Below are 10000 nucleotides of genomic sequence, written 5' to 3'. Positions count from 1 at the left end.
GCAGCAGTGCAGGGTCTCCTCTGGTGTGTGGCCTTCTGGCGACCTAACATCGATGGTTCCCTGTGGACTGCCGACGCTGGAACTACGACGGACGAACCCGGGTGTGGCCGTGTATGGGGGAATCTAAATGAGCGGCGTGGGAGTAATGCCACTGAAACGGTGCAGATGATGGGGCAGCAAAAAATAATAATAATAAAAAATAAAAATAAAAAATTTTAAAAAATAAAACCGAACAAACAATTATATGAATGAATAAACTGATAAAAGAAGAGAAAAAAACTAACAAAGGAGTTAACTGATGTAAATATACAAACTGATAAGAAGCCGAATAGATCAATAAACAAACAAACAAACAAATAGATAAACAAATGAATAAATAAATGAATAAATTATCAGTCTTCTTCCCAGTTTTTTTCCGAAGTTAACAAACTAGATTTACTATGAGTTTAAACCATATTCTACACTGACAACGAAAGTAATAAAGTTTTACTCGCTTAAATAAATATGTGAATGAAAAAATAAAAGGAAAGTCAAGAACACACACACACACACACACACACACACACACACACACAACAACACCAACAACAACAACAACAACGACGACGACGACGACGACGACACCGGAGACAACAAGAACAACACCGGAGACAACAAGAACAACACCGGAGACAACAAGAACAACACCGGAGACAAGGAGAACAACACCGGAGACAACAAGAACGACACCGGAGACAACAAGAACAATACCGGAGACAACAAGAACGACACCGGAAACAACAAGAACAACACCTAAGAACAACAGCGGAGACAACAAGAACAACAGCGGAGACAACAAGAACAACACCGGAGACAACAAGAACAACACCGGAGACAACAAGAACAACACCGGAGACAACAAGAACAACACCCAAGAACAACACCGGAGACAACAAGAACAACACCAGAGACAACAAGAACGACACCGGAGACAACAAGAACAACACCCAAGAACAACACCGGAGACAACAAGAACAACACCCAAGAACAACACCGGAGACAACAAGAACAACACCCAAGAACAACACCGGAGACAACAAGAACAATACCGGAGACAACGAGAACAACACCGGAGACAACAAGAACGACACCGGAGACAACAAGAACAATACCGGAGACAACAAGAACGACACCGGAGACAACAAGAACAACACCAAGAACAACACCGGAGACAACGAGAACAACACCGGAGACAACAAGAACGACACCGGAGACAACAAGAACGACACCGGAGACAACGAGAACATCACCGGAGACAACAAGAACAACACCGGAGACAACAAGAACAACACCGGAGACAACAAGAACGACACCGGAGACAACAAGAACAACACCCAAGAACAACACCGGAGACAACAAGAACAACACCGGAGACAACAAGAACAACACCGGAGACAACAAGAACGACACCGGAGACAACAAGAACAACACCGGAGACAACAAGAACAACACCGGAGACAACAAGAACAACACCGGAGACAACAAGAACGACACCGGAGACAACAAGAACAACACCGGAGACAACAAGAACAACACCGGAGACAACAAGAACAACACCGGAGACAACAAGAACGACACCGGAGACAACAAGAACAACACCCAAGAACAACACCGGAGACAACAAGAACAACACCGGAGACAACAAGAACAACACCGGAGACAACAAGAACGACACCGGAGACAACAAGAACAACACCGGAGACAACAAGAACAACACCGGAGACAACGAGAACAACACCGGAGACAACAAGAACAACACCGGAGACAACAAGAACAACACCAGAGACAACAAGAACGACACCGGAGACAACAAGAACGACACCCAAGAACAACACCGGAGACAACAAGAACAACACCGGAGACAACAAGAACAACACCCAAGAACAACACCGGAGACAACAAGAACAACACCGGAGACAACAAGAACGACACCGGAGACAACAAGAACAACACCGGAGACAACAAGAACAAGAACAACACCGGAGACAACAAGAACAACACCGGAGACAACAAGAACGACACCGGAGACAACAAGAACAAGAACAACACCGGAGACAACAAGAACGACACCGGAGACAACAAGAACAACACCGGAGACAACAAGAACAACACCGGAGACAACAAGAACAACACCGGAGACAACAAGAACGACACTCAACAACCGGATCACTCTGCTTTTCATGCTACACCTATCAACCGTGAAACCCTGAAGAGGTGGTAAAAAAAAAAGAAAAAAAAAAGAAAGAACAAAAAAGAAACCTACCGAATAATACCTTTGTTTGACATTGTCGGTACAACTGAACACTACATAAGACAGCCTTCTGGTGTCAGTGACGAACCCAAGAATCCTCTGGATGTAGTTCGGAAAAAAAGAAAAAAAAGACGAAAACAAACAAACAAACAACAACAACATCAACAACAACAACAACAACAACAACAAAAACAAAAAAAAACAAAAAAAACGCCCACTACACTTTGTGTATATAAACGAAGTTCTTCTTTATTCGGATTTAATTAACGCACTCAGTACGGCCAGTCCTCTCTTTTTCTCGGATGTCCAGTGGGTGTCTGAATGACCCAACCTTTAGCTTCCGTCGTCAGAATTGTGGTATTCTTTGTCAACATTCACCTCTTCAGTATGAGAGCCTTCCGCTAGCAATATTTTGATGATGGTAATTGGGGTGAAACCTTCGCCGTTCGTATGGAGAGTTAAAGCGACCATGACCAGTGACAAGAAAACAACGATGACTTCTCTCCAACCGGGTTTTTCTTATTCTTTTTCTTTTTTCTTCTTCTTCTGTGATTCAGTAACGTCCATGCTGACTGTCACGACCTCTGCTCTTTCTTCTTCTACCTCATGTCGGAGTGCACGTGCAGTTTCAGTTTCAGTTCCAGTTTCAGTTTCAGTTTCTCAAGGAGGCGTCACTGCGTTCGGACATATCCATATACACAACAGCCTATGTGCTGGGCAGATGCTTGACAGCAGTATATATATATATATATATATATATATATATATATATATATATATATATATATATATATATATATATATATATCCCAACGCGCTTAGTCAGTCCTTGAGTGCATGCTTATAATATATTTGTGTACCTATCAGATTTCTTTTTAACTAGATTTTGCCAGAGGACAACACTCTCGTTGCCATGGGTTCTTAATTTTTCAGTGCGCCAAGTGCGTACGTACTGCACACAGGACCTCGGTTTGTCGTCATCTCTTCCGAAAAAAAAGACTAGACGCTCAGTTTGATTTTCCAGTCAATCTTATAGGACAGAAAGGGGCCCGCGAGAGCGGGATTCGAACCCACACACCCTCACAAGACACTCTGTATTAGCAGCTGAGTGTCTTAACCACTCTACCACCCCCCCCCCTCCTTCACGTGCAGGCAGTGAAGCCACAACAGCCGTCGGAGGGTGCAGCGGTAGTGAGAACTCTGCTTGACGTAGATGAGGAAGTTAACGGAGGCGTTCAGGGCCTCCAGAATGAGGGTGAAGGAGGTGGACACCTTGAAGATGTTGCAGAGGTGGCCCGTGATCAGGAACCCGGGGACACGGCTGAACAACAGCAGGGCCCGACAGACGGACGGCGTCATGCACAGCACGTACACCCCGCACACCGTCACCAACATCCGCGTCATCGTGGCTTCCTGTCTCTCCACTGACGTCATCATGCTGCTTCCGCTAAGCACGGCACCCCGCCGCCAGGTGGCGCTGACTCTCAGGCGGACGATGATGGCGGCGGTGCAGAGGACGACGACGAGGAGGGAGAGGAGAGGGAGGGTGACGGACACCAGGTAGATCTCCAGCACGTCCAGCAGGGTGCGGTGGCGGAGGTAGGTGGGGGAGAGGCGGGAGATGAAGGTGGAGGTGTTGGTGAGGGGGTGGGTGAGGGGCACCGTCTGGTACTTGAAGCCCATCACCACGTTCTCCACCACCAGCACCGACAGTGACACCGCCCCCATCACCAGGCCCATGGACCTGAGAACCACACACACACACACACACACACACACACACACACACACACACACACACACACACACACACTGACTCTCTCTCACACACACACACACACACACACATAGACACACACACACACTGACTCACACAGACTGTCGGACACACACACACACACACACACACACACACACACACACACACACACACACACTGACTCAAACACACACACACACACACACACACACACACACACACACACACACTGACTCACACACACACACAAACACACACTGACTCTCACACACACACACACTGACCCCCCCCCCCCAAACACACACACACACACACACACACACACAAACCACCACCAACCCCAACCCTCCTCCCCCCTCCCTCCCCATCATCCCCACACCTCCTCCTCCCCCTTTTCTGGCCCCCCTCCCCCCCCCCCCCCACACACACACAACACACACTGACACTGACCTGGTCCTGAAGAAAGTGGCGGCCTTGAGAGGGGCCAGTACACAGCGACACCTCTCCACAGCGATCACACACACACACACACACACACACACACACACACAACACACACACACACACACACACACACACACACACACACACACACACACACTGACACTGACCTGGTCCTGAAGAAAGTGGCGGCCTTGAGAGGGGCCAGCACACAGCGACACCTCTCCACAGCGATCAGCGCCGTGATGACGTTGGAGATGGACAAGAAGCCCAGGTAGTTGCCCAGGACAGGGCCGTTGTGTCGCTGAAGCCAGTAGTTGCCGGCCACAGGGTCCAGCAGACTGAGGAGAGCGTAGGACTTGCCACACATCAGGAACAGCAGGAAGCCTGTGTCGGACACTGCCAGACTGGCGGAACGGAACCAGAACCAGAACCAGAACCAGTACCAGTACCAGAACCAGAACCGGAACAGAACAGTCATGACGACGTCTGTCCAAAAAACGAGACTGTCCAAAACGAGGAAGGAAACTGTGTGTGTGTGTGTGTGTGTGTACGCGCGCGCGCGCGCGCGCGCCCCTGTGTGTGTGTGGTGTGTTTGTGTGTATGGTGTGTATGGTGTGTGTGTGTGTGTGTGTGTGTGTGTGTGTGTGTGTGTGGTTTTAAACATATGAAATTTATTTGTTCTTGTTCTTGTCGCTTAAACTCCAGCCGACCACACAGGGCGACATCAGTACAGTCAAACCATACATATTTTAATGCTCGACCGCGTCAATAAAAAAAAAAAAAAAAAAAAACCTGTCACATCTACAAAAAAAAAATACACTAAGACAAACCTACAAAACACAGTTCATGACAGAGTATCCCAACCATTTAGCTCCTTAGCGCAAATAAGACCAGGCCATGCTGAGGACGTCAGCCATTCCGCTTAATTTATCATCCCTAGATTACAAAAAGTCGTAAAAAAAAAAAGGAGAAAAAAAAACCCGATACTTCAAGTTCAAAGCCAAACAAACAAAATACAAAAGAAAAGGCTATATAGGCAGAATGGGCAGCCAGTGCCCATCCCAGTATTTACAATCTCACTACCTAATCGCCAGAGCAAAAACAGCACAAGATAGTACATCATAGACTGTGGAAAAGAGAAAAAAAATATCAAGGCTTGCTTAAAAAAAATTTTTTAAAAGAAAGGGGAATGGACTGGGAAGGTAGGAAAAAGGAGACAACAGTGAAGAAAGAAAAAAAAAACAAGAGAGGCAAGGCCTTCAAGACTCACTTGTGATACACTTTTTTTTTCTAAATCTAATCGTTAAAATGTGTTCTGTATTTGTTATTATAAAGCTTCGCGTAAAAAAAAAAAAATCCTAACCAGATTCGAATTAAGTCCCCTACCATTAATTACAGAGTACGTTCCCTTTTTTTTTTTACTATCTGCACCAAAAACGTTTGCAAAAAAATAAATAAAACTTCCATGCTTAGCAAACGAAGTTCCTGTTTGAACAAAAAATGATAATAATGACTGCTACTTGTTGTTGGGTCAGAATATCAGATCAAAGTGCCAAGTTTAGAGAATACAAAAAATATAAATATAACAGTAAATGCAGTTTGCATATAATTAGGCTTCTTTTTTTTTGTGGGTGCCCATCCCAGAGGTGCAATATTGTTTTAAACAAGATGACTGGAAAGAACTGAATTTTTCCTATTTTTATGCTTAATTTGGTGTCAACTGACAAAGTAGTTGCAGAGAAAATGTCAATGTTAAAGTTTACCACGGACACACAGACACACACACACACACACACACACACACACACACACACAGACAACCGAACACCGGGTTAAAACATAGACTCACTTTGTTTACACAAGTGAGTCAAAAAGGCAGAGAGACAAGTAAGATAGACATGTCTCGTGTTGATTCTGACATTTCAAACACGACATTGGATAGAGAACAAGATTAAGTTCTGCCAACATGCCCACACAAAGAATGAAGCTTACACTCTGCAACAGGCCCACACAAAGAATGAAGCTTACAACCTGCAACATTCCCACACAAAGAATGAAGCTTACACTCTGCAACATGCCCACACAAAGAATGAAGCTTACACTCTGCAACATGCCCACACAAAGAATGAAGCTTACACTCTGCAACATGCCCACACAAAGAATGAAGCTTACACTCTGCAACATGCCCACACAAAGAATGAAGCTTACAACCTGCAACATGCCCACGCAAAGAATGAAGCTTACACTCTGCAACAGGCCCACATAAAGAATGAAGCTTACACTCTGCAACATGCCCACACAAAGAATGAAGCTTACACTCTGCAACAGGCCCACATAAAGAAAGAAGCTTACACTCTGCAACATGCCCCCACACAGAACGAAGCTTACATTCTGCAACATGCCCACACAAAGAATGAAGCTTACACTCTGCAACATGCCCACACACAAAATGAAGCTTACATTCTGCAACATGCCCACACAAAGAATGAAGCTTACAACCTGCAAAATGCCCACACAAAGAATGAAGCTTAGACTCTGCAACATACCCACACAAAGAATGAAGCTTACACTCTGCAACAGGCCCACATAAAGAATGAAGTTTACACTCTACAACATGCCCACACAAAGAATGAAGCATACAACCTGCAACATGCCCACACAAAGAATGAAAGCTCACACTCTGCAAAATTCACAAAGTGCTGTGCCTCTCAAGTGAACAACGACACGAGGTGCTGTTCCCTCTCACCTGAACAGACACAGGTGAATCCGGTCCGACAGTCCCTGCCGAGCGAAGACGGCCATGTTGATGACGTTGGTGATGACGCCACAGGTGCCGAGGACGGGAAGTATCCCGGCATACATCACGAGGTCCACCACTTCCGCCACGAAGGGACTGACGACATTGTGCGGGTTGTCACAGGGGATGAGTAAAGGTGGGGGGAGGAAGGAGGAGTTGTCTCTTCCGGTCACGTGACTGTTCACATCCGGTGCTGTGCCTGCAGACCGTGTGCCGAGTGTGTGGGGCGGAGGGGGTGGTGGCGGTGACGTCATCTTCAGCCTGCCTGACGTTGCCCGGATTTCTGATGAGTTGCGCAATTCTCTGGCGTTGTCAGTCTGTGCACACCACCTCCGCTGAGCTGTGCAATAGTGTTGTCAATTATGCACACCTCCGCTGAGCTGTGCAATAGTGTTGTCAATTATGCACACCTCCGCTGAGCTGTGCAATAGTGTTGTCAATTATGCACACCTCCGCTGAGCTGTGCAATAGTGTTGTCAATTATGCACACCTCCGCTGAGCTGTGCAATAGTGTTGTCAATTATGCACACCTCCGCTGAGCTGTGCAATAGTGTTGTCAATTATGCACACCTTCGCTGAGCTGTGTGACAGTGTGTTGTTAATCTGTGATGTTGTGTTGTCAGTCTGTGCACACCTCTCCTGAGCTGTATAATGTGTCTGTGTTGTCAATCTGTGCACACCTCTCCTGAGCTGTATAATGTGTCTGTGTTGTCAATGTGCACACCTCTCCTGAGCTGTATAATGTGTCTGTGTTGTCTATCTGCACGCCTCTCCTGAACTGTATAATGCGTCTGTGTTGTCAATCTGCACACCTCTCCTGAGCTGTATAATGTGTCTGTGTTGTCAATCTGCACACCTCTCCTGAGCTGTATAATGTGTCTGTGTTGTCAATCTGCACACCTCTCCTGAGCTGTATAATGTGTCTGTTGTCAATGTGCACACCTCTCCTCAACTGTATAATGTGTCTGTGTTGTCAGTCTGTGCACACTTCTCCTGAGCTGTATAATGTGTCTGTGTTGTCAATCTGTGCACACCTCTCCTGAGCTGTATAATGTGTCTGTGTTGTTTATCTGCACGCCTCTCCTGAGCTGTATAATGTGTCTGTGTTGTCTATCTTCACGCCTCTCCTGAGCTGTATAATGTGGTGGTGGTTTCAATCTGTGATGTTGCGTTGTTAATCTGCACACCTCTGATAAAGTGAGTGATGTTGTGTTGGTGACCTGCACACTTCTGCTGAGCAGTATATAATGTGTCTGTGTTGTCGTTCTGTGCACACCTGTGCTGAGCTGTGTGATGCTGTGTTGTCGTTCTGTGCACACCTGTGCTGAGCTGTGTGATGCTGTGTTGTCGTTCTGTGCACACCTGTGCTCAGCTGTGTGATGCTGTGTTGTCGTTCTGTGCACACCTGTGCTCAGCTGTGTGATGCTGTGTTGTCGTTCTGTGCACACCTGTGCTGAGCTGTGTGATACTGTGTTGTCAGTCTGTGCACACCTGTGCTGAGCTGTGTGATGTTGTGTTGTCAGTCTGTGCACACCTGTGCTGAGCTGTGTGATGTTGTGTTGTCGTTCTGTGCACACCTGTGCTGAGCTGTGTGATGCTGTGTTGTCGTTCTGAGCACACCTGTGCTGAGCTGTGTGATGTTGTGTTGTCAGTCTGTGCACACCTGTGCTGAGCTGTGTGATGCTGTGTTGTCGTTCTGTGCACACCTGTGCTGAGCTGTGTGATGTTGTGTTGTCAGTCTGTGCACACCTGTGCTGAGCTGTGTGATGCTGTGTTGTCGTTCTGTGCACACCTGTGCTGAGCTGTGTGATGCTGTGTTGTCGTTCTGAGCACACCTGTGCTGAGCTGTGTGATGCTGTGTTGTCGTTCTGAGCACACCTGTGCTCAGCTGTGTCATGCTGTGTTGTCGTTCTGTGCACACCTGTGCTGAGCTGTGTGATGCTGTGTTGTCGTTCTGAGCACACCTGTGCTGAGCTGTGTGATGCTGTGTTGTCGTTCTGTGCACACCTGTGCTGAGCTGTGTGATGCTGTGTTGTCGTTCTGTGCACACCTGTGCTGAGCTGTGTGATGCTGTGTTGTCAGTCTGTGCACACCTGTGCTGAGCTGTGTGATGCTGTGTTGTCGTTCTGTGCACACCTGTGCTGAGCTGTGTGATGCTGTGTTGTCGTTCTGTGCACACCTGTGCTGAGCTGTGTGATGCTGTGTTGTCGTTCTGTGCACACCTGTGCTCAGCTGTGTGATGCTGTGTTGTCGTTCTGAGCACACCTGTGCTCAGCTGTGCCATATCCCGCATCCCCTATGACGATTCATGAATGTACATAAGCGCGTGCGCATATACAATCACAAATGAAAAGTCTATGAAAGTATGCGCGCATACACGTCCGCACACACCACGGGGATATCCCCGGGAAAGTCAGTTTGCCGTTCTTGGAGGTGATGGTCGTGGGGGTAGAGGGGAAGGGTGTAAGTGACGGGCGTGTATATATGTCATGCGTGTGTGTACGTGCGTACGTGCCTGTTTGAGAGAGTGAGAGAGACAGACAGAGACAGAGACAGAAATGGAAACAAATACAGGGAGACACACAGAGAGAAAGAGAGACAGAGAAGGACAGAGAGAGAGAGAGAGAGGGACAGAGAGAGAGAGAGAGAGAGAGAGAGAGAGGTAAAGGAATATCGTTCTTTTGTTTTCACGGGTGTCATCGTTGCTGAA

At 47.0% G+C, this 10000-nt stretch overlaps 1 protein-coding gene across 1 annotated transcript; it reads right to left on the bottom strand.

Moving 5' to 3' along the window:
* Positions 1-3412: 3412 nt before the first annotated feature.
* On the bottom strand, positions 3413-4971 carry LOC143291021 (uncharacterized). Its single transcript, XM_076600608.1, has 2 exons — positions 4661-4971; positions 3413-4034 (listed from the first exon to the last, which is right to left on the bottom strand). Exons 1-2 carry the CDS (start codon positions 4969-4971, stop codon positions 3413-3415), a joined length of 933 nt encoding a protein of 310 aa, XP_076456723.1.
* Between the last annotated feature and the right edge of the window lie 5029 nt (positions 4972-10000).

The sequence above is a fragment of the Babylonia areolata genome, chromosome 16, assembly GCF_041734735.1.
Source record: "Babylonia areolata isolate BAREFJ2019XMU chromosome 16, ASM4173473v1, whole genome shotgun sequence".
Classification (NCBI taxonomy): domain Eukaryota; kingdom Metazoa; phylum Mollusca; class Gastropoda; order Neogastropoda; family Buccinidae; genus Babylonia; species Babylonia areolata.
Note: the sequence above shows the minus strand (reverse complement) of the source record. Positions and strands in the feature narration are given on the sequence as shown.